Raw genomic sequence first — 26,737 nt, forward strand, 5'->3', positions numbered from 1 at the left:
ATGGTATCCCATTAATGTAGATCGATGCTCATGATGTTAATCAATAGATTGTTTGGCCAAAACTCGAATATTTACACACCGCCGACATATAGTTGGACTATTGCCGAGTGCGACGTAAAACAACAACCAACCAAACATCCTGGTCCGATCATATGACACTCAGGGCATCGGGGCAAACAGCTACACTGCCCTGAAATTACCCCCCTTGGGCGTTAAACAACAACCAAACAAACACAGACTTAGGTATATAATGAACAAGCTTCAAACAACCTGAACAGGAAGTTAGATCATGTGATTGTACTGGCAGTCATATACTGTTGTGTCGACCTTTGATGCGTCGACCTTTGATGTGTCGACCTTTGATGTGTCGAACTTTGATGTCTTGACCTTTGATGTGTCGACCTTCGATGTCTCGACCTTTTATTTGTCGACCTTTGATGTCTCGAACGTCCGTTTGTCTCGAAGTGAAATCTCATCTTTATTATTGTGCCTATAAACCTTTTTAGGGGTTGTCAGGAGCCCAGATATTTGCTTCTTATTTTGGTCGAATGAACAAACTACGGTTATAACGAACTAAACATCACCACTGTATCTTACGATGCCAGTAGTTATAGCTGCCTGGGTAAAATCAACAAGACTATGTACCAGTCTATACTTGTAATCTCTTTGTCTTTATGTGTTATCTCTAATGTCGATACACACGGGAACTATGTTATTCATTTATTTGTTTTGTCTCCGGTATGGGATATGACTTCATGTTAATGTTAATATGTTAATAATATGTAGCTGTGGTGAAATTTAGTGAAACGGCTATTTCAGGACTGTTATACTAGCATGGCGACGTCGATGCACGTTGTGTGTGCATAAGCTTGCGTGCGTGTGTGCATGCGTGTGTGCATGCCTGTGTGCATGTGTGTGTGCAAGCCCGGAATATTGTCTTGTTTAATGAGCTACTTACAATACAATGCGGTGCTATAATAAGTTTTAACTTGGTTTAACGTGTATACACACTCAGAGACACCATACTGATTCCTTGTCGACCAGTGGAACATAAGGCAGGGCTACTGCTGAACAAATGAACTGAACTGTATTTCAAATAGCGGCATATGAGGTTGCATACGTGTTACAATCAAATATATCCATATAGTTATATAAAATATATTTGGAGTAGAGTATTTCATATATACAGACGAATAAGTAGTACATGATACATGTGCAAATAGGGTTGCATAAAGATACAAGTGAATATGTAATTCATATAGAAATATTTAGATGGAGTATTCTTACCGATGATTCTTGAAAACATTTATAATATTAAAACAGAATAAAGCGAGTTTTCTAAGAATACCTATCTTATTGAATAATGTATAAATTTTATGAAAATTCGGTCTGGTATAAAAATATGGCTTTGAATGTTAACTTTTACATTTATAAAGTGAGAACAAATAAATGAATCATGAAATTCATCGCCAATTTCATTACCATTACAAAGTTAACATATTCTATCATGTTTTTGATTATTGCTCCAGCGGCCTGTTTCAATGAATAAGTTATGACTTGCTGTTTTATAACTTAACACTGGCCTGGAACTCTTATCATTAAAAAATATCCAAATATTTACTTAACCTTGAATCTAAGTTAGATAAGGAGCTATATAAGATACCTTTTGATGAATGTCAAGATACCCTTTGATGAATGTCAAGATACACTTTGATGAATGTTACAATTCTTTTGAAATCTTTCAATATCGAAATCGCCATTCACTATCGAGCATTTAAAATCTCGAGTCAAAACAGTTTGACTTCAGGTTTTTATACGTAATCTCGGCTAAGCATAATAAATGTGAAAACAAATTTGATTGGTAAGGCAAAAATACATAATCTACAACTCCTTCGTTGTCATTTGTTCTCTTCAAACGTTTTGTTTTTCTTTACTCGTAGCACACTGTAATTTCAGCATCTGTCGAAATTTGGTGAATTGACGTAGAGAAAATATCATCACCCCGTTACCATCAGTATCGCTTACCTAACCGAAACTATTCTCGAGATCTAGAGATGAAAATTACTCTTGGTGACAATGCGCGAAAAGTGAGGCCACGTAGTGCGAGAAGATTGAAGTACACAACTATGACACAACGAACCAGTTATTGACTCTATGCTTTTGTACAGTATCTTGTCTTTTCTGACAATACAGCCAGTACAAACCAACAGTATTTATACATAGCAAATCAAGAACTCAATTATAGCACCAAACAAGCACTCACAGCTGACCGACTGACAGACACGTCAGACCTTATGAACGAAATCCCAATCGTTGGTCGATGTGCTCCAAGTATGCCCTACAAAAGGTACTTTGATGATGATGATGATGATGATGATGATGATGATGACGTCGGCGCCCATTGTTTACCCACTTTCCTAATCATGATGTCCAGGATAATGAAAGTCATCCTGTTGGTTAACATCAGAGACTTTCATCGTCTCATTATCAACGCAAAGCAACACAGTACAATGGAATCTGTCTATTACGGACTGGCCTGCCACCGAGACATTTGTCCGGATTTTACAGCAGTCCGGATTAGTCAAATTTTGTCCGTTACCGTAGACACTGCAATGATGAGTTACCTCCCTTTGTTCAGGACAACCAACAACTTGGATAGTTCTTTAAATTTTTGTCCCAACCGCTGACTATGTATTCAGCAGCGTCCGTCCGTACGTCCGTCCTTACGTCCCGATTCTTGTTAACGCGATATCTCATGAACTGTTGTACCCAAATTGTAATGTCTTCAGATTTGGTGACAGCCTACATTGGGGGATTCCGCAGACAACAGTCGATTTGGGTGACCTCGACCTTATTCTCAAGGTCACCACGACACTTTGACCACTTTTCCAATTCTTGTTAACGCGACATCTCATGAACTGTTGTACCCAATGTCTTCAAAGTTGGTTACAGCCTACATTTTGGGATTATACAGACACCGGTCGATTTTGGTGACCTTCATATAATGTTCAAGGTCGCCACTTTGACCACTTTTAAACTCTTTATAACGCGATATCTCATGAACTGTTGTCCCCAATGTCTTCACATTTGGTGACAGCCTATATTAGGGGATCACGTAGACACCAGTCGATTTGGTGACCTTGACCTTATTTTCAAGGTCACACTTTTCAAACTCTTGTTAACGCAATATCTCATGGACTATTTATTGTACCCAATGTCTTCAAATTGGTGACAGCCTACAACTGGAGGATTACGTAGACACCAGTTGATTTGGGTAACCTTGACCTTATTTTCAAGGTCACCACGACACTATGACCACTTTTCCAACTCTTAATTAACGCGATATCTCATGAACAGTTGTCCCCAATGTCTTCAAATTTGGTGACAGCGTACACTGGGGGATTACGCAGACAACTGTCGATATTAGTGACTTTGACCTTATCTTCAAGGTCATCACGCCACTTTTGACCACTTTTTAAACTCTTGTTAAAGCGATATCTCATGAACTGTTGTACCCAATGTCTTCAACTTTGGTGAGAGCCTACATTGGGGGATTACGCAGACAACAGTTGAAATTGGTGACCTTGACCTTATGTTCAAGGTCACCACGACACTTAGACCACTTTTCAAACTCTTGTTAACGCAATATCTCGAGGAACTACTGTACCCAATGTCTTCAAATTTGGTGACAACCTACACTAGGGGATTACGCAGACACCATTCGATTTTGGTGACCTTGATATAATTGTCAAGGTCACCACGCCACTTTGACCACATTTCAAACTCTTGTTAACGCAATATGTCATAAAACATTGTACCCAATATCTTCAATTATGTTGACAGCCTACATTGGGTGATATACAGACACCAGTCATTTCAGTCATCTTTTATCTGACAAAAATATAAAAAGTACTAAATATGTTATAAATACAGTGAAACCTGTCTAAACCGGCATCCCACGGGATCGAAATAAAATGCAGGTTTAGACAGGGTGCCGGATTAGACAGTGACGATCATTTTCCAACATGGCTGCCATTTACGCTCGTCAATCTCTCAATCTAGGGTACTGAGGGGAGTGTATTGGATTAAGGGACCTTGATTGGACTGCTCATACCCATGCCGCCTTTGAGCGTTTGATTCACCGCGTAGTCACTACTCCCTGGTTATCTAGCGTGCAAGAGGATTAATTAGTGTACTGGATTATGGGTCCTGGATTAGACTGCTCTTTCCAATGCCGGTTTAGACAGTGTTAATTACACTTAAAATTGCTTGTTGGGACCGGAAAGTCGTGCCGGAATACGGAATAGACAAGTGCCGGATTAGACAAAGTTGTAATGATCACAATATCGTTGTAAAATGGCGAGACCAAAATTGTATGCCAGTTTTGACAGTGAGCCGGATTAGACAGGTGCCGGTGTTGGCAGGTTTCACTGTATTCCGTTCTTCTTTAGCGGCGGGGGACATTGCCATATTAGTGGCAAAGACTTGTTTTATTTGTATTCAGTGCATGTAGTAACACACAACAATACATAAATACATACTCCGTGATGCTGTACACTACCCAACAGAGGAAGAGTTTTGATTGGCTTCACCATTTAGTCCCTTTCTCCAAAGTAGATGATAATTAGTGATGAGTGACACCCCCTCCTTTGGCTGGATGTCGTGTATTACAAACGGAGATAGGACAGAGATAGAACAGAGAGTTAACTCTCTTTGTCGTGCCAGAATCCAGTGAATCCCGATTCTTGGTTTGTCAGAGGGCAACGTTTGACAAAGCTCGCAACTCTTTCTGACAAGTTCAACTGTTGCATCTCCTTAATGTGCCAGAAATATACGATCGATAGTGTACAGATTCGCCCTAACATTGATGGATTCCCTGCACCATACCCATGGTAGAACATCCACTTCTGTAGGTCCGTTCGCCTCCTCTTATATGACTGTACCCGTGAAGATCCGGGTTAGAATTGATCTTCAGCAACCCATGTTTGTCGAAAGAGGCGACTAACGAGATCGGGTGGTCAGACTTGCTAACTTGGTTGACACATCCCACTAGCGTAGATCGATGCTCATGATGTTGATCACTGGATTGGTTGGTCCAGACTCCAATATTTACAGACCGCCACCACATAGCTGAGATAATACTGAGTACGGCGTTCAAACAACATTCAATCAATCCGATATGGCCAACACGCTGAGCTAAACAGCTCTGTAACCCAAACAAGGGGGTTGGTGAGGTGTCATCACAGCGCGGGATACCAACATTGGGCTTGTGAATCTAAATGTTGGGAATCGAACCCACGCAGTAGGCGTGATATGCCTAGTTTATTACCACTGGGCTCCCTTCATCTCAATTTCGGGCGGTGGGGTAGCCTAGTGGTTTAAGCGTTCACTCGTCACGCCGAAGACCCGGCTTCGATTCCCCACATGTGTGAAGCCCATTTCTGGTGTCCCCACGCTGTGATATTGCTGGAATATTGCTTAAAGAAGCGTAAAACCATACTCCCTCACTCACTCACCTCAATTTCACAATTTCATCATGAAAAAGAACTCAAACTGTGCAAGTTTAAAGAACAAGTTTATTTCAAAGTATTAAAAACATTAATGGTAATTGAATCTGAATTATGTGTCAAATTGTCGAATTAACATTGCTACCATATTTTACAGCTAGGGCGATGGTCTGTCAAAACATTGCACACCTTGATATCGGATAGTTCATCATTACCACGGAAGTATTCCAAGCCATTTCTACTGCACAAGTATAGATGCACGGCGGATAGGGGACGGGATTGGGGAATAGGGTGAGTGAGTTTAGTTTTACGCCGTTTTAGCAATATTTTGGGACACCAGAAAGGGGCTTCGCACTTTGTACCCATGTGGGGAATCGAAGCCGGGTCTTCGGCGTGAAGAGCCACAGGCTACCGCACCGCCCAGCTGGAAATAAGGATTGGGACGGTTCCGTAACGCAAACATCATACTTGGGAGCAATAAATATCTGTATTTATCGCCTATCAAAGTTCTGTCCATGCTTTTTATATTTTGATACGGAATGTATGATGAATGCGTCACTGAAGAAACTTTGGAGTTGTGTTTGAGTAATTTATCATCACAACTGTCCAGAATATTAGCAATTGGTAAATATTAAAAACAATATTTGTGATTGCGCATTTTTTAAGAAAAACAGAAAATTGGTAACGGAAAACATAAACATTGTATGTGTCGATTTCTATTCAAAAGATGAAGACGAAACTTTTGACAAAGCTACACCTGCTAATTAGTCTTTCATGTATTACGATTACTGTTAAGATAATGATTAAAATTACAATTTAGATTCGAGAAAAGTGACCACGAATAGCTCCATATACACCTCCAACAATACAGTAAACGTACAATACAAGTGAAAACGACAGGTACACTCACAAGTTATGTTCAATAGAAAACACCATGTTAAAGTGATATACTGAAGTCATAAAATGGGTCTCTTTTTCTGAAATACAGTGAAACACCGCTGTGTCGAACTTGAAGGGAAATAGTTCGAATTATCAGAAGTTTGACACGATCATAAAGAAGGAAAACGCAGGGACAAAGCTTTTGTTCGGGACAAAGCTTTTGTTCGAGACAACCAGATGTTCGACTCATCAAGGTTCGACACAGGGGTGTTTGACTGTCAGTACTATCACACGATGTTACTTCCTATTCCATTTGTTTCACGTCGCTTAGTATAAATGAGCACACCACAATTCGAGTGTCTGGTGTGGCCGACGCTGTAAACATTTTGCCCTTGGTTTCGAATGGATGAAAACATCGTGAACTGTCTGAGACACGACTAAGGACCCATCATCACTCCATCTCTTTCTCTGTAAATGTTTTCGGGGCGAAGCTGTTGGTGAAGGATCCGCCTCTGAACTTGTAAATGGCGAAAAGGATACCAAAGCCGATACAAAGTCCAATCACTATCATGGCAACGGCAAGTCCGGCCATTGCCCCTGCAATTAGAACAATAAAAACACATTAGACCAAGTGGACGGGTATGAATTTAGTTGATGTCAAAGCTTGGTACCACTTCATCGAAGGACTCGTGAAGACCCGGGTTAGAATTGGTCTTCAGCAACCCACGCTTGTCATGACAGGAACGAGGTTAAAGAATGATGGCCTTTTGGGTGATGGTTTCATACTTTCACACTTTAGTGAAACACAGGAGAACAGTTAAGGTCAGAGAAAACCTTGAAGCATGAATGGGCTAATTAGGATCTGAACCCGGCATCACAGACCAAGAGATGCCGCGCCTTAAACCACTGCGCCACCGAACAATGTCAGTTTGAGGTTTAATAAGGAAAATGTCTTTGAAGTTGTGTAAGCCATTCTGAAATATTTAATACTCATGCCAATAATGGTTGTCAACCCCTCCCCACCCCAATCCCACCCCTCTTCCCCACCCCCTCTCCAATTAAACAAATTGAAGGGGGTGACAACCATTATTGGCATGAGTATATTATAAGTCACCAAGCACCAAAAAACGACCAGCTAAACTTCTTATGATTGATTGATTGATTGATTTGGTGTGTATCAAGTCAGCGACCCTGACAATCCGATCCCGTTAGTCGCCTCTTAAGACAAGCATGGGTTTCTGAAGACCAATTCTAACCTGGATCTTCACGGGTCACCTGGTGGTTTGTACGTACCTCCACCGTAGCCCTTTTGGTGGGTGTCCCGTAATATTCGTTGACGACGACGTCCCAAGACTTTGCCGAGTACTTCTTTGCTGTCAGCGTTCCCTGTGGATGTAGAGGGTTGTCAATAAAACGGGCATCAAAACCGAAATAAATCTTACAAATTTAAATATAGCCCCAATAGCAGGAAAACTATTCATCTATTTTTTTCTTTGAATTTAATATAGCTAATTTTATAAACGAAACCAACTGTACGTTTGAATGGATTAATTGTTTTTCTGTCGAAAAGCCACGGGGAAAGGAAGACGACTACCTTTTCACAAATTGAATGTATGCTTAACAGAAGAAGTTAAGGAACACGAGATGGTCATGGCAGATGAACTACAGTAATGGATGCAGGGGATAGTTAATGTTTCTTAGCAGTATTTAAATAATTGGACCATGCTCTGAAGTATGGGCGGGGTATGGTATTAGTCTTCCTTTAGTTTTTAAGGTCGACTAAATTAACAAACATACATGGAGCTATTTTATAGGTGATCGTATGACTGCTAACAGCGTGACTATTACTTGGCTATTTCCAACACAATTACAGGATGGCAAGCTGCCAAGAATCAGTTCCCACTACATTGTTTTCTTTGTTTATTTGTTTGTTTGCTTGTTTGCTTGTTTGTTGTATAACGCCGCACTCAGCAATATTCCAGCTTTACGGCGGCGGTCTGTAAGTAATCGAGTCTGGACCAGACAATCTAGTGATAGACAGCATGAACATCTATCTACGCAAATGGGATACGATAACACATAATAAACACCATGCGATGACATGGGTGAAACATGTCAGCTAGCCTGACCGTCCGATCCCGTTAGTCGCCTCTAACGACAAGTACGGGTTGCCGAAGACTCGGATCTCCACGGGTCGCCATACATACCCCTACATTAGGAAACGATGCTGTGTCTAGTTGGAGCTGGAACTGTCCATTGTTGACACTGTTGGTGATTGAAGTGACGGCGTCGGCGAGGGGGATGTCTGTGAAGCCTGTGGTGACGTCTCCGGGTATAGGGGCCTTGTCAAGGATGGTGAAGCTCACAAGGACATCACCGGTACTGAAGTCCACCTGCAGCAGATAGGGACAACGGACACATTGCAGTATGCGAAATAGTTCCCTCCCTACACAGAACCAGTCATTAATATTCACTGTGTGTTTTCTCTAATACCTGAGTTTTCTACCCACTTCCTGTATGTTGTCCCCACTTCCTGTATGTTCTCCCCACTACTTGTATGTTGTCCCCACTACCTGTATGTTGTCCCCACTACCTGTATGTTCTCCCCACTACCTGTATGTTCTCCCCACTACCTGTATGTTCTCCCCACTACTTGTATGTTGTCCCCACTACCTGTATGTTCTCCCCACTACCTGTATGTTCTCCCCACTACCTGTATGTTCTCCCCACTACCTGTATGTTGTCCCCACTACCTGTATGTTGTCCCCACTACCTGTATGTTCTACCCACTACTTGTATATTGTCCCCACTACCTGTATATTGTCCCCACTACCTGTATGTTCTCCCCACTACCTGTATGTTCTCCCCACTACCTGTATGTTCTCCCCACTACTTGTATATGTCCCCACTACCCCACCCCCACTACCTGTATATTGTCCCCACTACCTGTATGTTCTCCCCACTACCTGTATGTTCTCCCCACTACCTGTATGTTCTCCCCACTACCTGTATGTTGTCCCCACTACCTGTATGTTCTCCCCACTACCTGTATGTTGTCCCCACTACCTGTATGTTGTCCCCACTACCTGTATGTTGTCCCCACTACCTGTATGTTGTCCCCACTACCTGTATGTTCTCCCCACTACCTGTATATTGTCCCCACTACCTGTATGTTCTCCCCACTACCTGTATGTTGTCCCCACTACCTGTATGTTGTCCCCACTACCTGTATGTTCTCCCCACTACCTGTATATTGTCCCCACTACCTGTATGTTCTCCCCACTACCTGTATGTTCTCCCCACTACCTGTATGTTCTCCCCACTACCTGTATGTTGTCTCCACTACCTGTATGTTCTCCCCACGACCTGTATATTGTCCCCACTACCTGTATATTGTCCCCACTACCTGTATATTGTCCCCACTACCTGTATGTTCTCCCCACTACCTGTATGTTTGCCCCACTACCTGTATGTTCTACCCACTACTTGTGTATTGTCCCCACTACCTGTATATTGTCTCCACTACCTGTATGTTCTCCCAACTCCCTGTATGTTGTCTCCACTACCTGTATGTTCTCCCCACTACCTGTATGTTGTCTCCACTACCTGTATGTTGTCCCACTACCTGTATGTTCTCCCCACTACCTGTATGTTCTCCCCACTACCTGTATGTTCTCCCCACTACCTGTATTGTTGTCCCCACTACCTGTATATTGTCCCACTACCTGTATGTTCACTACCTGTATGTTGTCCCCACCCTCCCCACTACCTGTATGTTGTCCCCACTACCTGTATGTTCTCCCCACCACCTGTATGTTGTCCCCACTATTGTCCCCACTACCTGTATATTGTCCCCACTACCTGTATGTTCTCCCCACTACCTGTATGTTGTCTACTACCTGTATGTCCCCACTACCTGTATGTTGTCTCCACTACCTGTATGTTCTCCCCACTAACCTGTATGTTGTCCCCACTACTTGTATGTTCTCCCCACTACCTGTATATTGTCCCCACTACCTGTATGTTGTCCCCACTACCTGTATGTTCTCCCCACTACCTGTATATTGTCCCCACTACCTGTATGTTGTCCCCACTACCTGTATGTTCTCCCCCCACTACTTGTATGCTGTCCCCACTACCTGCAATGTATACCTGTTGTTCCCCACTACCTGTATATTCTCCCCACTACCTGTATGTTGTCCCCACTACCTGTATGTTCTCCCCACTACCTGTATGTTCTACCCACTACTTGTATATTGTCCCCACTACCTGTATATTGTCCCCACTACCTGTATGTTCTCCCCACTACCTGTATGTTCTCCCCACTACTTGTATATTGTCCCCACTACCTGTATATTGTCCCCACTACCTGTATGTTCTCCCCACTACCTGTATATTGTCCCCACTACCTGTATGTTGTCCCCACTACCTGTATGTTCTCCCCACTACTTGTATGTTGTCCCCACTACCTGTATGCTCTGTATGTTCTCCCACTACCTGTATATTCTCCCACTACCTGTATGTTGTCCCCACTACCTGCATGTTCTCCCCACTACCTGTATGTTCTCCCCACTACCTGTATGTTCCCACCCACTACCTGTATTGTCCCCACTACCTGTATGTTCTCCCCCACTACCTGTATGTTCTACCCACTACTTGTATATTGTCCCCACTACCTGTATATTGTCCCCACTACCTGTATGTTCTCCCCACTACCTGTATATTGTCCCCACTACCTGTATGTTCTCCCCACTACCTGTATGTTTTCCCCACTACCTGTATGTTCTCCCCACTACCTGTATGTTCTCCCCACTACTTGTGTATTGTCCCCACTACCTGTATATTGTCCCCACTACCTGTATGTTGTCCCCACTACCTGCATGTTCTCCCCACTACCTGTATGTTCTACCCACTACCTGTATGTTCTACCCACTACCTGTATATTGTCCCCACTACTTGTATGTTGTCCCCACTACCTGTATGTTCTCCCAACTCCCTGTATGTTGTCCCCACTACCTGTGTGTTCTCCCAACTCCCTGTATGTTCTCCCCACTACTTGTATGTTCTCCCCACTACCTGTATGTTCTCCCAACTCCCTGTATGTTCTCCCCACTACCTGTATGTTCTCCCCACTACTTGTATGTTCTCCCCACTACTTGTATGTTGTCCCCACTACCTGTGTGTTCTCCCAACTCCCTGTATGTTCTCCCCACTACCTGTATGTTCTCCCCACTACCTGTATGTTCTCCCAACTCCCTGTATATTGTCCCCACTACTTGTATGTTGTCCCCACTACCTGTATGTTCTCCCCACTACCTGTATGTTGTCCCCACTACCTGTATGTTCTCCCCACTACCTGTATGTTCTACCCACTACCTGTATATTGTCCCCACTACCTGTGTGTTCTCCCAACTCCCTGTATGTTCTCCCCACTACCTGTATGTTCTACCCACTACTTGTATATTGTCCCCACTACCTGTATATTGTCCCCACTACCTGTATGTTCTCCCCACTACCTGTATGTTCTCCCCACTACCTGTATGTTCTACCCACTACCTGTATATTGTCCCCACTACTTGTATGTTGTCCCCACTACCTGTATGTTATCCCCACTCCCTGTATGTTCTACCCACTACCTGTATATTGTCCCCACTACCTGTATGTTCTCCCCACTCCCTGTATGTTCTCCCCACTACCTGTATGTTGTCCCCACTACCTGTGTGTTCTCCCAACTCCCTGTATGTTCTCCCCACTACTTGTATGTTGTCCCCACTACCTGTATGTTCTCCCCACTACCTGTATGTTCTCCCCACTACTTGTGTATTGACCCCACTACCTGTATATTGTCCCCACTACCTGTATGTTGTCCCCGTTACCTGTATGTTCTCCCAACTCCCTGTATGTTCTCCCAACTCCCTGTATGTTCTCCCCAGTACCTGTATGTTCTCCCCACTACCTGTGTGTTCTCCCAACTCCCTGTATGTTCTCTCCACTACCTGTATGTTGTCGCCACTACCTGTATGTTCTCCCCACTACTTGTATGTTGTCCCCACTACCTGCATGTTATTTCCGCTACCTGTATGTTGTCCGAACTACGTGTATTTCGTCCACACTACCTGTATGTTGTCCACACTATCTGTATGTTATCCACACTACCTGTACGTTGCCCTACTACCTGTATGTTGTCCCAACTAACTGTATGGTGCCCCACTACCCGAATGCTGTCCCTACTACCTGTATGTTGTCCACACTACTTGTATGCTGTCCCCACTGCCTGTCTGTTGCCCCACTCCCTGTATGTTGTCCCTACTACCCGTATGTTCTCCCCTCTACCTGTATGTTGTCCACACTAGCTGCATGTTGTCCCCACTACCTGTATCTTGCCCCACTACCTGTATGTTGTCCCCACTGTCTCTATGTTGTCCCCAGTGCCTGTATGTTGTCCCCAATCCCTGTATGCTGTCCCCCAAACTGTACGTTGTCCCCACTACTTGTATGTTGTCCCCACTACCTGTATGTTTTTTCCCCCAACCTGTATGTTGTCCCCACTACCTGTATGTTGTCCCCACTACCTGTATGTTGTCCCCAATCCCTGTATGCTGTCCCCAAAACTCTACGTTGTCCATACTACTTGTATGTTGTCCCCAAACCTATATGTTGTCCCTACTACCTGTATGTTGTCCCCCAACCTGTATGTTGTCCCTACTACCTGTATGTTGTCCCTTCTACCTGTATGTTGTCCTTACTACCTGTATGTTTTCCCCCCAAACTGTACGTTGTCCCCACTATGTGTATGTTGTCCCCCAACCTGTATGTCGTCCCTACTACCTGTATGTTGTTCCTACAACCTTTATGCTGTCCTCCAAACTGTATGCTGTCCCCCAAAAATTATGTTGTCCTTACTACCTGCATGTTGTCCCACTACCTGTGTGCTGTCCCCCAACCTGTATGCTGTCACCCCAACTTGTAGGTTGACCCTACTACCTGTATGTTGTCCCCCAACCTGTATGTTGTCCCCACTACCTGTATGCTGTCCTCCAAACTGTATGCTGTCCCCCAATAATTATGTTGTCCTTACTACCTGTATGTTGTCCCTACTACCTGTATGTTATCCCCAAACCTGTATGTTGTCCCTACTAACTGTATGTTGTCCCCAACCTGTATGCTGTCCCCCAACTTGTAAGTTGACCCTACTACCTCTATGTTGTCCCCACTACTTGTTTGTTGTCATCACTTCCTGTATGTTGTACCCACTACCTGTATGTTGTCTCCACTACCTGTATGATAGTCCCACAACCTGTATGCTGACCCCATAGTCTCTATGTTGTCCCCACTACCTGTATGTTGTTCTTACTACCTGTATGTTGCCCTCACCACCTATATGTTATTTGCACTACCTGTATGTTGTTCCCCAACCTGTATGTTGTCCCCACTAACTGTATGCTGACCCCATTGTCTCTATGTTTTCCCCACTACCTGTATGTTGTCCCTACTATCTGCATGCTGTCCCGAAACCTGTATGTTGTCCCTACTACCTGTATGCTGTCCTCCAAACTGTATGCTGTCCCCAAACATGTATGTTGTCCTTACTACCTGTAGCTTGTCCCTACTACCTGTATGTTGTCCCACTACCTGTATGTTGTCCCTACTAGATGTTTGATGTCCCCTAACCTGTATGTCGTCCCTACTACCTGTATGTTTTTCCCCCAACCTGCATGTTGTCCCCACTACCTGTATGATGTCCCTACTACCTGTATGTTTTTTCCCCAACCTGCATGTTGTCCCCACTACCTGTATGTTGTCCCCACTAGATGTTTTCTGTCCCCCAACCTGCATGTTGTCCCTACTACCTGTATGCTGTCCCCCAACCTGTATGTTGTCCCTACTACCTGTATGTTGTCACTCTACCTGTATGTTGTTCCTACTACCTGGATGATGTTTGCACTAGATGTATGCTTACCCCAACCTGTATGTTGTCACTCTACCTGTATGTTGAACCTACTACCTGTATGTTTTCCCACTACCTGTATGTTTTTTCCTCCAACCTGCATGTTGTCCCTATTACCTGTATGCTGTCCTCCAACCTGTATGTTGTCCCTACTACCTGTATGTTGTCCCTACTACCTGTATGATATCCCCACTACCTGTATGTTGTCCCACTACCTGTATGTTGTCCCTATTACCTGTATGTTGCCCCCAAACCTGCTTGTTGTCCCTACTACCTGTACGCTGTTCCCCAACCTGTATGTTGTCCCTACTACCTGTATGCTGTCCCACTAAATGTATGTTGTTCCTACTACCTGTATGTTGTCCCTACTACCTGTATGGTGTCCCCACTACCTGTATGTTGTCCCACTACCTTTATATTGTCCCTACTCGCTGTTTGCTGTCCCCCAACCTGTATGTTGTCGACCAACCTGTATGCTGTCCCCCAACCTGCATGTTGTCCCTACTGCCTGTATGCTGTGACCCAACCTGTATGTTGTCCCTACTACCTGTATGTTGTCCCACTACCTGTATGTTGTCCCATTAGCTGTATGTTGTCCCTACTACCTGTATGTTGTCCCCCAACCTGCAACCTGCATGTTGTCCCTACTACCTTTATGTTGTCCCCCTGTAACCCTACTACCTGTGATGTCCCTACTAACTGGCCCCAACCTGTATGTTGTCCCCACTACCTGTATGTTGTCCCCACTACTCCTGTATGTTGTCCCTACTACCTGTATGTTGTCCCCACTACCTGTATGTTGTCCCCAACCTGCATATCCCTCCCTACTACCTGTATGTTGCATGTATGTCCCTACTTCCTGTATGCTGTCCCCAACCTGTATGTTGTCTCCTACTACCTGTATGCTGTCCCCAAATTGTATGTTGTCACTACTACCTGTATGCTGTCCCCAACCTGTATGTTGTCCCCACCACCTGCATGTATGTTTGCCCTACTACCTGTATGCTGTCCCAAATCTGTATGTTGAACCACTACCTGTATGCTGACCCCTAAGTTGTGTGAACCTGTGTGTTGTCCCTACTACCTGTATGCTGTTCCCAACCTGTATGTTGTCCCTACAACCTGTATGTTGTCCCTACCTACCTGTATGATGTTTGCACTATCTGTATGATGTCCCCACTACCTGTATGTTGTCCCCACTACCTGTATGATGTTTGCACTATCTGTATGCTGTCCCCCAACCTGTATGTTTACCCCACTACCTGCATGCTGTTCCCAAACCTGTATGTTGCACCAACTACCTGCATGCTGTCCCTCAACCTGTATGTTGTCCCCTGTACTAACCTGTATGCTGACCCCTAAGCTGTGTGTCCCTACCACCTGTATGTTGTCCCCACTACCTGCATGATGTCCCCCAAATTGCATGTTGTCCCCACTACCTGTATCCTGTCCCCCAAATTGTATGTTGTCCCCACTACCTGTATGCTGTCCTTACAACCTGTATCCTGTGCTAAACCTGTATATTGACCCTGCCGTCTGTTTGTTGTCCCCCAACCTGTATGTCGTCTCCAGTACCTGTATGCTGTCCCCCAACCTGTATGTTGTCCCCACTACCTGTATGCTGTCCCCAAATTGTATGTTGTCCCCACTACCTGTATGCTGTCCTTACAACCTGTATGCTGTGCTAAACCTGTATATTGACCCTGCTGTCTGTTTGTTGTCCCCCAACCTGTATGTTGTCCCCAGTACCTGTATGCTGTCCCACAACCTGTATGCTGTGCTGTATGTTGTATCTTGGACCCTACTACCTGCATGCTGTCCCCAACCTGTATGTTGTCCCCACTATGTATGCTGTCCCCCAACCTGTATGCTGTCCCCACTACCTGTATGCTGTCCTCCAAACCTGTATGTTGTCCCTACTACCTGCATGCTGTCCCCTAACCTGTATGTTGTACCCCACTACCTGCATGCTGTCCCCCAAACCTCTTGTATGTTGTCCCCACTACCTGCATGCTGTCCCCAAACCTGTATGTTGTCCCCACTACCTGCATGCTGTCCCCACTACCTGTATGTTGTCCCCACTACCTGTATGTTGTCCCCACTACCTGCATGTTGTCCCCACTACCTGTATGTTGTCCCCACTACCTGTATGCTGTCCCCGCACCTGTATGTTGTACCCACTACCTGTATGCTGTCCCCACTACCTGTAAGCTGTCCCCAAACCTGTATGTTGTCCCCACTGTCTGTTTCTGTTCAAGCTGTATGTTGTCCCCACTACCTGTATGTTGTCCTTACAACCTGTATGCTGTCCCCAACCTGTATGTTGTCCCCACTACCTGCATGCTGTCCCCAAACCTGTATGTTGTACCTACTACCTGCATGCTGTCCCCAAACCTGTATGTTGTGTCCCTACTACCTGCATGATATCCCTAACCTGTATGTTGTACCTACTACGTGTATGCTGTCCCCCAACCTGTATGTTGTCCCCACTACCTGTATGCTGTCCCCAAACCTGTATGTTGTCCCCACTACCTGCATGCTGTCCCCAAACCTGTATGTTGTCCCCACTACCTGCATGCTGTCCCCAAAATTGTATGTTGTCCCCACTACCTGTATGCTGTCCTTACAACCTGTATGCTGTGCTAAACCTGTACATTGACCCGGCTGTCTGTTTGTTGTCCCCCAACCTGTATGTCGTCTCCAGTACCTGCATGCTGTCCCCCAACCTGTATGTTGTCCCCACTACCTGTATGCTGTCCCCCTACCTGTATGTTGTCCCCACTACCTGTATGCTGTCCTTACAACCTGTATGCTGTGCTAAACCTGTATCTTGACCCTGCTGTCTGTTTGTTGTCCCCCAACCTGTATGTTGTCTCCACTACCTGCATGCTGTCCCCAACCTGTATGTTGTACCTACTACCTGCATGCTGTCCCCAACCTGTATGTTGTACCTACTATGTGTATGCTGTCCCTCAACCTGTATGTTGTCCCCACTACGTGTATGCTGTCCCCCAACCTGTATGTTGTCCCCACTACCTGCATGCTGTCCCCAACCTGTATGTTGTACCTACTACCTGCATGCAGTCCCCCAACCTGTATGTTGTCCCCACTACCTGCATGCTGTCCCCAAACCTGTATGTTGTACCTACTACCTGCATGCTGTCCCCCAACCTGTATGTTGCCCCCACTACCTGCATGCTGTCCCCAACCGGTATGTTGGACCTACTACCTGTATGTTGTCCCCGCACCTGTACGTTGTACCCACTACCTGTATGCTGTCCCCACTACCTACAAGCTGTCCCCAAACCTGTATGTTGTCCCCACTACCTACAAGCTGTCCCCAAACCTGTATGTTTTACCTACAACGTGTATGCTGTCCCCAACCTGTATGTTGTCCCCACTACCTGCATGCTGTCCCCAAACCTGTATGTTGTACGTACTACCTGCATGCTGTCCCCAAACCTGTATGTTTACCCTACTACCTGCATGCTGTCCCCAACCTGTATGTTGTACCTACTACGTGTATGCTGTCCCCCAACCTGTATGTTGTCCCCACTACCTGTATGCTGTCCCCCAACCTGTATGTTGTCCCCACTACCTGTATGCTGTCCCCAAAATTGCATGCTGTCCCCACTACCTGTATGCTGTCCCCAAAACCTGTATGTTGTCCCTAACCTGTATGTTGTCCCCACTACCTGCAAGCTGTCCCCAAACCTGTATGTTGTACCTACAACGTGTATGCTGTCCCCAAACCTGTATGTTTACTCTACTACCTGCATGCTGTCCCCAACCTGTATGTTGTACCTACTACGTGTATGCTGTCCCCCAACCTGTCTGTTGTCCCCACTACCTGTATGCTGCCCCCCCAACTTGTATGTTGTCCCTACTACCTGCATGCTGTCCCCCAACCTGTATGTTCTCCCTACTACCTGCATGTTGTCACCAAACCTGTATGTTGTACCTACTACCTGCATGCTGTCCCCAAACCTGTATGTTTACCCTACTACCTGCATGCTGTCCCCAAACCTGTATGTTGTCCCTACTACCTGCATGCTGTCCCCAACCTGTATGTTGTCCCCACTACGTGTATGCTGTCCCCCAACCTGTATGTTGTCCCCACTACCTGTATGCTGTCCCCCAACCTGTATGTTCTACCCTCTGTACGTTGTTCCCACCACCTGTATGTTATTCCCATTACCTGTAAGTTGCTAATCCTGATGGGTGTGATGCCGCCCTCCGTCACTGTTGTCTGTACGACGGCTAACTTGAACTTGCTGAGACTGGAAGCCACATCCTTGCTGTACGTTCCTGGAACATGAATCATAGGATTAATGAGTCATATATCCCTCCAGGTGTTAGTTGTTGATGGGAGGCAGCAATAGTATATGGGTCACTTCAGGACATGTCTAACCTGGGCATACAGATTGTGTTTTGGGGTGACAGTGGTGACTTGGTCTCACCTGGACAAACAGGTGATGTTTGGAGGTGATTGAGGTGTATGGGTCTCACCTGGACATATAGGTTGTGTTTGCAGGTGACAGTGGTGTCTGTGTCTCACGTGGACATACAGGTGGTGTTTGGAGGTGACAGTGGTGTCTGTGTCTCACCTGGACATACTGGTGGTGTTTGGAGGTGACAGTGGTGTCTGTGTCTCACCTGGACATACAGGTGGTGTTTGGAGGTGACAGTGGTGTCTTAGTCTCACCTGGACATTCTGGTGGTGTTTTCAGGGGACAGTGGTGTCCTTGTCTCACGTGGACATACTGGTGGTGTTTGCAGGTGACAGTGGTGTCTGTGTTTCACGTGGACATACTGGTGGTGGTGGTGTTGGAGGTGACAGTGGTGTCTGTGTCTCACGTGGACATACTGGTGGTGTTTGGAGGTGACAGTGGTGTCTGTGTCTCACGTGGACATACCGGTGGTGTTTGCAGGTGACAGTGGTGTCTGTGTCTCACCTGGACATACAGGTGGTGTTTGGAGGTGACAGTGGTGTCTTAGTCTCACCTGGACATTCTGGTGGTGTTTTCAGGGGACAGTGGTGTCCTTGTCTCACGTGGACATACTGGTGGTGTTTGCAGGTGACAGTGGTGTCTGTGTCTCACCTGGACATACAGGTGATGTTTGGAGGTGACAGTGGTGTGTGTGTCTCACCTGGACATACCGGAGGTGTTTAGAGGTGACAGTGGTGTCTGTGTCTCATCTGGACATACCGGTGGTGTTTGCAGGTGACAGTGATGTCTGTGTCTCACCTGAAGATACAGGCGGTGTTTGCAGGTGACAGTGGTGTGTGTGTCTCAACTGATTATACAGGTGGTGTTTGGAGGTGACAGTGGTGTCTTTCTCTCACGTGGACATACCCGTGATGATTGGAGGTGACATGGATGTCTGTGTCTCACCTTGACATACAGGTGGTGTTTCTAGATGACAGTGGGGTTAGAGTCTCACCTGAAGATACAGGTGGTGTTTGCAGGTGACAGTGGTGTCTGTGTCTCACCTGGATATACAGGTGGTGTTTGCATGTGACAGTGTGGTGTCTCATCTGGATGACCGGTGGTGTTTGGTGATAGTGGTGTGTGTCTCACCTGGATAGATACAGGTGGTGTTTGCAGGTGACAGTGGTGTCTGTGTCTCACCTGGATATACAGGTGGTGTTTGCAGGTGACAGTGGTGTCTGTGTCTCACCTGGACATACAGGTGGTGTTTGCAGGTGACAGTGGTGTGTGTGTCTCACCTGGATATACAGGTGGTGTTTGCAGGTGACAGTGGTGTGTGTGTCTCACGTGGACATACAGGTGGTGTTTGCAGGTGACAGTGATGTCTGTGTCTCACCTTGGCATACCGGTGGTGTTTGGGGGTGACAGTGGTGTCTATGTCTCACCTGGGTATACAGGTGGTGTTTGCAGGTGACAGTGGTGTGTGTGTCTCACCTGGATATACAGGTGGTGTTTGCAGGTGACTGTGATGTGTGTGTCTCACCTGTTTATACAGGTGGTGTTTGAAGGTGACAGTGGTGTCTGTGTATTACCTGTTTATACAAGAGGTAATAATGGATGACATTGTAGACTAGTATTGTTTGTTACCTGGGAAGGCCAACTGGAAAGCCTTTCTGTGGGTGTAGTTGAAGCAGGCAGAGATGTCTGTCTGCCAGATGTTGGGGTTGGCCTCGCTGTAGTCGTAGATGTTGTAGATGATGTTGAGTAGAGGCTGAGGAGAAGCGTGAGATGGATGTTTATAGCGAGTTCAAGACTGATCGGCTTTCCATGTCATCTACCGTGACAATAATTGTGAGAACCAACTGGGGCATTATTACGATCAGTTTAGCTCCTATTTTGAGATTAAACGAAAACAAGTAACGACACAATTTATTTGAGAATTGTCGTAATCTATACATAAACTGATAACATAGCACACGTATAATTTGCCTGTTCACATAAAGTATTTGACTGTGCATAGCCTGTGTGCAGTATGTATTAACATTAATCTGACAGTACGTACATATGACATTAATAACATTATCAAATCCGGTGACATTTATATTACATTAGCTGATATATGTGTCTTGCATCACCAGCCATGTTTCACAAAGGTATAAGAGATTAAACTCCTACACTTACGACAGTCTTCATCCTAAGGAAACCCTAACTCCCGGTGATATTAACTTCCATTCTTTAACATAGACTTACGACAGTCTTTATCCTAAGTACACCTTAACTCCCGGTGATATTAACTTCCATTCTTTAACATAGACTTACGACAGTCTTTATCCTAAGTACACCTTAACTCCCGGTGATATTAACTTCCATTCTTTAACATAGACTTACGACAGTCTTTATCCTAAGTACACCTTAACTCCCTGGTGATATTAACTTCCATTCTTTAACATAGACTTACGACAGTCTTTATCCTAAGTACACCTTAACTCCCGGTGATATTAACTTCCATTCTTTAACATAGACTTACGACAGTCTTCATCCTAAGTACACCTTAACTCCCGGTGATATTAACTTCCATTCTTTAACATAGACTTACGACAGTCTTTATCCTAAGTACACCTTAACTCCCGGTGATATTAACTTCCATTCTTTAACATAGACTTACGACAGTCTTTATCCTAAGTACACCTTAACTCGCGGTGATATTAACTTCCATTCTTTAACATAGACTTACGACAGTCTTTATCCTAAGTATACCTTAACTCCCGGTGATATTAACTTCCATTCTTTAACATAGACTTACGACAGTCTTTATCCTAAGTACACCTTAACTCCCGGTGATATTAACTTCCATTCTTTAACATAGACTTACGACAGTCTTTATCCTAAGTACACCTTAACTCCCGGTGATATTAACTTCCATTCTTTAACATAGACTTACGACAGTCTTTATCCTAAGTACACCTTAACTCCCGGTGATATTAACTTCCATTCTTTAACATAGACTTACGACAGTCTTTATCCTAAGTACACCTTAACTCCCGGTGATATTAACTTCCATTCTTTAACATAGACTTACGACAGTCTTTATCCTAAGTATACCTTAACTCCCGGTGATATTAACTTCCATTCTTTAACATAGACTTACGACAGTCTTTATCCTAAGTACACCTTAACTCCCGGTGATATTAACTTCCATTCTTTAACATAGACTTACGACAGTCTTTATCCTAAGTACACCTTTAACTCCCCGGTGATATTAACTTCCATTCTTAAACATAGACTTACGACAGTCTTTATCCTAAGTACACCTTAACTCCCGGTGATATTAACTTCCATTCTTTAACATAGACTTACGACAGTCTTTATCCTAAGTACACCTTAACTCCCGGTGATATTAACTTCCATTCTTAAACATAGACTTACGACAGTCTTTATCCTAAGTACACCTTAACTCCCGGTGATATTAACTTCCATTCTTTAACATAGACTTACGACAGTCTTTATCCTAAGTACACCTTAACTCCCGGTGATATTAACTTCCATTCTTTAACATAGACTTACGACAGTCTTTATCCTAAGTACACCTTAACTCCCGGTGATATTAACTTCCATTCTTTAACATAGACTTACGACAGTCTTTATCCTAAGTACACCTTAACTCGCGGTGATATTAACTTCCATTCTTTAACATAGACTTACGACAGTCTTTTATCCTAAGAAGATCCCAACAAAGAAGATCCCAATCTGAATGCTTAGAGGATTATGACCCATGGTGGAGAAGCAGGTGCCCAAACACCGGGTGTCTTACCGCCTGTGACGTAATCTGCAGCATAACGGGCAGGTAGAAGTAATTGTGAATCCCGGTGTTCTCCATCCAGTCGCTCTGCCATAACACATATCAACAATTACATTTGTAGCTCTTATGTTCGAATCACATGGAGAGTAGTCCTATAATACATGCAGTTTCTTAAGTGAGTGAGTGAGTGCATGTTTACGCCGCACTCATAAATATTCCAGACTATCCACTGATCAAACAGCATGACATCGATCTACGCAACTGGGAAGCGATAACGTGTGTCATTCACGTAAAAGCGAGCCTGACCACCAGTTGCCGTTAGTCGCCTCTTACGGCAAGCATGTGCTGCTGAAGATCAATTCTAACCGTACCTTCCGAAAGAAAGATGTAAAGAATGACAACTACTATCCAACAACTACTATTCAACAACTACTATCCAACAACTACTATCCAACAACTACTCAAAAGCAGTAGTTTAGTTAAATATAGTTAATCTGACAGCAGTGGTAGGTATCGTCACACAATTGCAGGCGTTCTTTCGCCATTGTGGAGGAACACGATATTTACTGTTCCAGAGAAGTTACGGTGTTTGTCCTATGCATATAACTTTTCTGTCAAGGTCGTGGGCTTTGAAACACAAATCCTGGTGCCCTTTAACTTTTGGTTCATTGGGTACAATATGCGTAGGGTACTTACGCTGGCGAAGTACCACTCCCAGATGCTGATGGCGGTGGGCCAACCAGCTGGGTAGCCGATTCTCCGGGCGGTCCACACGTCACAGGTGATACCACGTACAACTCGCTGTAACACGGAAACAGGGAGACATGACGTCACAGGGAGACATGATGTCACGGGGAGACATGACGTCATATGGAGACAATTATACTGGCCCGGTAGCTATTGGACAGTTATACCTAGGGGGCGATCAGTTAGTAAGAAGATGGGGATGAGCGATTTGGGGAGTCACGGGATTGTCACCAAAATATATGACAGTCGTAAGGGTACTCAATGCCATTAAGAAAGAGGTCAAATGTAACGTGTCATCTTGGGATTACAATGACTTCATAAAGTGCAGATTCTAGTACTTGTGTTAGGTTGAGTTCCAGAGTCAGCCATCTAACCCACTCAGCCAGCGGTATGTGTTGTTTGAATGTTGTTTAACGCCGCATTCATCTCATTTTCCAGATATATGGCGGTGGTCCGTACATAGTCGAGTCTGCACCATACAATCCAGTGATTGATATCATGAGCATCGATCTACGCAGTTGACATATGGTGACATGCATCATCAGCGAACCTGACCATTCGATCCCGTTAGTCGGCTCTTACGAGAAACAAGGGTTCCCGATGACCAATTCTGACCCGGATCTTGGTCCTGACACATTTTTAATGATTTTGAATGATATTAAAGCAAATGTTCACCACATTGTTCTAGGACCATTGTTAGGGACCTAGGAACTCATACCTGGCCAGAATATTCATATGAGTTATTGGCGAAGTCGAAGAACTCTTTGTTTGTCCTTATCCGAACATTTCCGGCGTCCAAAGATTTTGAGTCGAAGCCCGAAGCACTGATCTTGGTCACCGAGCAGTTGCCGATCATGGCGTCCATGATGTAAGCCACGCCTAAATACGAAGGAAGGACAACACAGTTAATGATTAACTTCCAGAAATTATTGGCTTAACCGAGAAAAATAATAGCGAAGGATTACATACCACCGAGAACAGCTATTTCGCTCTGAGTTATTATATTTATTACTTATTATCAGAAACTAATTAAAATGTGGGTTTCTTGATATCGAACTTAGATCTATCGGTCTGAGACGTAATTGGGTATTGTTTTAATGGATTATTCGGAAGGCAATAGTTCCAGCAACGACGAATACAGGATTCAACGGATCGTGTTTTGGTACTTGTATCACCATATTATTACGGCTTGTCAATGACTGATTGGTTGGTTGGTTGGTAAATAATCGAGTCTGGACCACACAATCCAGTGATCAACAGTATGAGCATCGATCAACGCAATTGGGATACGATAACATGTGTCAACCAAGTCAGCGAGCCTGACCACCCGATCCCGTTAGTTGCCTCTTAGTTTACAGAAAGGAGGAGCTTGGTTTGAAAATAAAAATTCCCGAAAATGCTTCTTACTATGAGTTGTAATTACATCGATATCACTCTGAATAAAGTGAGAGAGTAGTTTTACGACGCTTTTAGCAGTATTCCAGCAATATCACGGCGGGGGGAAACCTGAAATGGGCCTCAGACATTGTACCCATGTGGGGAATCGAACCTGGGTCCTCGGCGTGACAAGCGAACACTTTAACCACAAGGCTACCCCACCGCAACATTATGAGTAAAGATGCTATATAAACCAAGTCGTCGCTATATTAACTGGGACCGATATTATTCGCCCTGCGCATGCGTCCAGTGCCCCTTGGCAAGGCGGAGGTTGGTTTTGTTCTCAGGAATTTCGGACAGTATTCTAACGTATCTAATTAGAGAATAATGTATCCTGCTTTGATTAGGGCTGGCTATCGATATAGAGATTGATGGAAATTGTACCACAGAGAGGCTCGAACCCGAATCTTAGCCCTCGGTGGCAAACCCTTCAGCATCAAGCCTTAACCCCATGGGCACTAACACTTTCTGTTTGTGTTTTTCAATGTTCTTTAAACCCTGACAGGAGCAGTCCCGACAATCGAAAGGATGGAACCAACAGTGGATTCAAACTCATCATCACAGGCTACTAATTCGTGAGCTATTGTAACGGGGACTTATATAGCACAACACGTTGGCTTTGTGTGATGCCCGGGTGGATCAGCGTAAAGGTACAATACACTGCTACGGACCTGTGTTGAAGTCGTGTACTCGGATCAGCTTGCCATTGCCATAGGGACTTTGGGTGTTGGGGTCAACGCTGTAGTCGTAGCGGACGAGGTCGAAGTACCAGTCGTAGTACTCCTGCAAACAGACACATGGATACATCTTAAAAAACAACTGGAAAAAGGCATCGATCTACGCGAAAACAGGTGACATGGTTGGTTGTATTTGCGTGTCTAATAACGCTGCACGCCTGCCGACGTCAGTAAAATGTCGAACCTGAACCAGACAATCCAGTGACTGACACCATTAGCACCGATATTGGTAGTTACAACCATTATACCATTACAACCAGGGCCCTGTTCCTCAAAGCGATCGTAGCGCTAAGATGATCGTAACTCCCATACTTTAACATGGCCTTACGACTATCGTAGCACTACGATCGCTTTGAGGAACGGGACCTGGTCAACAAGCCTAAATACTCCATACCGTCAGTCTGCCTGTCACAGCAAGCATGGGTCTTCACGGTTGTCAGACCCGGAAGATATTAAACTATGGCACAACGTAAAGTAACGTGGTAAAAATTCAGCTTTGTCATGACTAAGAGTAGCTGGTGATTTTGACACTTGACTCCAGTGCCGTTTTATATACCCGTAACCCTCCAACGGTTCCTATGCTACGGTAGCCGTGTTCTACACTGCAAACACAAGGTGTCTATATCTTGATCCAGGCGTCTTTGAGTGAGTGAGTGAGTTTAATTTTATCAACAATATTCCAGCTATATGGTGGCGGTCTGTAATTAATCGAATCTGGACCAGACAGTCCAGTGATCAGTATGAGCATCGATCTACGCAATTGGGATAGGATGACATGTGTCAACCATGTCAGCCGAGTTTTATTCTGTGAAAGTACTGAAGAATTACAATTTAGCTTAGACAATTTCTCAACATATTGAATATTGTGGAGACTTAAAGTTAAGTTAGACAAAACCAAAATTGTAATATTTTCAAAAGGTTATGTATAAAGCAAATATAGGTTTAAACCGTTTTGATGAGGAAATTGAAATTATCATCTAAAACTGTGTTCCACAGGAGATATTGCTTGTGTGAGATCAAACGATATCTCCTAGGAGATATCGTTTTGACAGTAGATTTTGTACAATGCCCTAACAATGCTATGACGTCATGAACTTGATGATGTCACAATGCTATCACATCGCTGTACTGCAAGTCTAATGGCTGTACTGTGTTCAGAGATGCACATTTTTCATCGAAAACTAAAAAGAGTGATTTTTTATGATTAATAGAATCTCACTCTCGTGTCTTCTGATATCAAATATATCAAC

General features: G+C 44.5%; 1 protein-coding gene and 1 long non-coding RNA gene across 2 annotated transcripts in view; both read right to left on the reverse strand.

Annotated features, from left to right (window-relative positions):
* Positions 1–5,562: 5,562 nt before the first annotated feature.
* The window catches only part of LOC124289190, a 32,189-nt gene continuing 11,014 nt past the window's right edge, over positions 5,563–26,737 (reverse strand). The window contains exons 7-15 of the mRNA XM_046725797.1: positions 25,422–25,533; positions 24,032–24,192; positions 23,263–23,367; positions 22,579–22,653; positions 20,415–20,538; positions 18,533–18,642; positions 8,594–8,779; positions 7,680–7,772; positions 5,563–6,983 (exon numbers count right to left, since the gene is read on the reverse strand). Of these exons, the coding sequence (XP_046581753.1) occupies positions 6,954–6,983; positions 7,680–7,772; positions 8,594–8,779; positions 18,533–18,642; positions 20,415–20,538; positions 22,579–22,653; positions 23,263–23,367; positions 24,032–24,192; positions 25,422–25,533 (996 nt within the window). The 3' untranslated portion in view covers positions 5,563–6,953. The remainder of the gene's footprint in view (positions 6,984–7,679; positions 7,773–8,593; positions 8,780–18,532; positions 18,643–20,414; positions 20,539–22,578; positions 22,654–23,262; positions 23,368–24,031; positions 24,193–25,421; positions 25,534–26,737) is intronic.
* On the reverse strand, positions 13,839–14,661 carry LOC124289191. Its single transcript, XR_006901624.1, has 3 exons — positions 14,609–14,661; positions 14,237–14,275; positions 13,839–13,999 (listed from the first exon to the last, which is right to left on the reverse strand). It is a non-coding gene; the product is annotated as an uncharacterized LOC124289191 (long non-coding RNA).

This window comes from Haliotis rubra, unplaced genomic scaffold (genome assembly GCF_003918875.1).
Source record: "Haliotis rubra isolate DU_JTF1 unplaced genomic scaffold, ASM391887v1 Scf435, whole genome shotgun sequence".
Lineage (NCBI taxonomy): Eukaryota > Metazoa > Mollusca > Gastropoda > Lepetellida > Haliotidae > Haliotis > Haliotis rubra.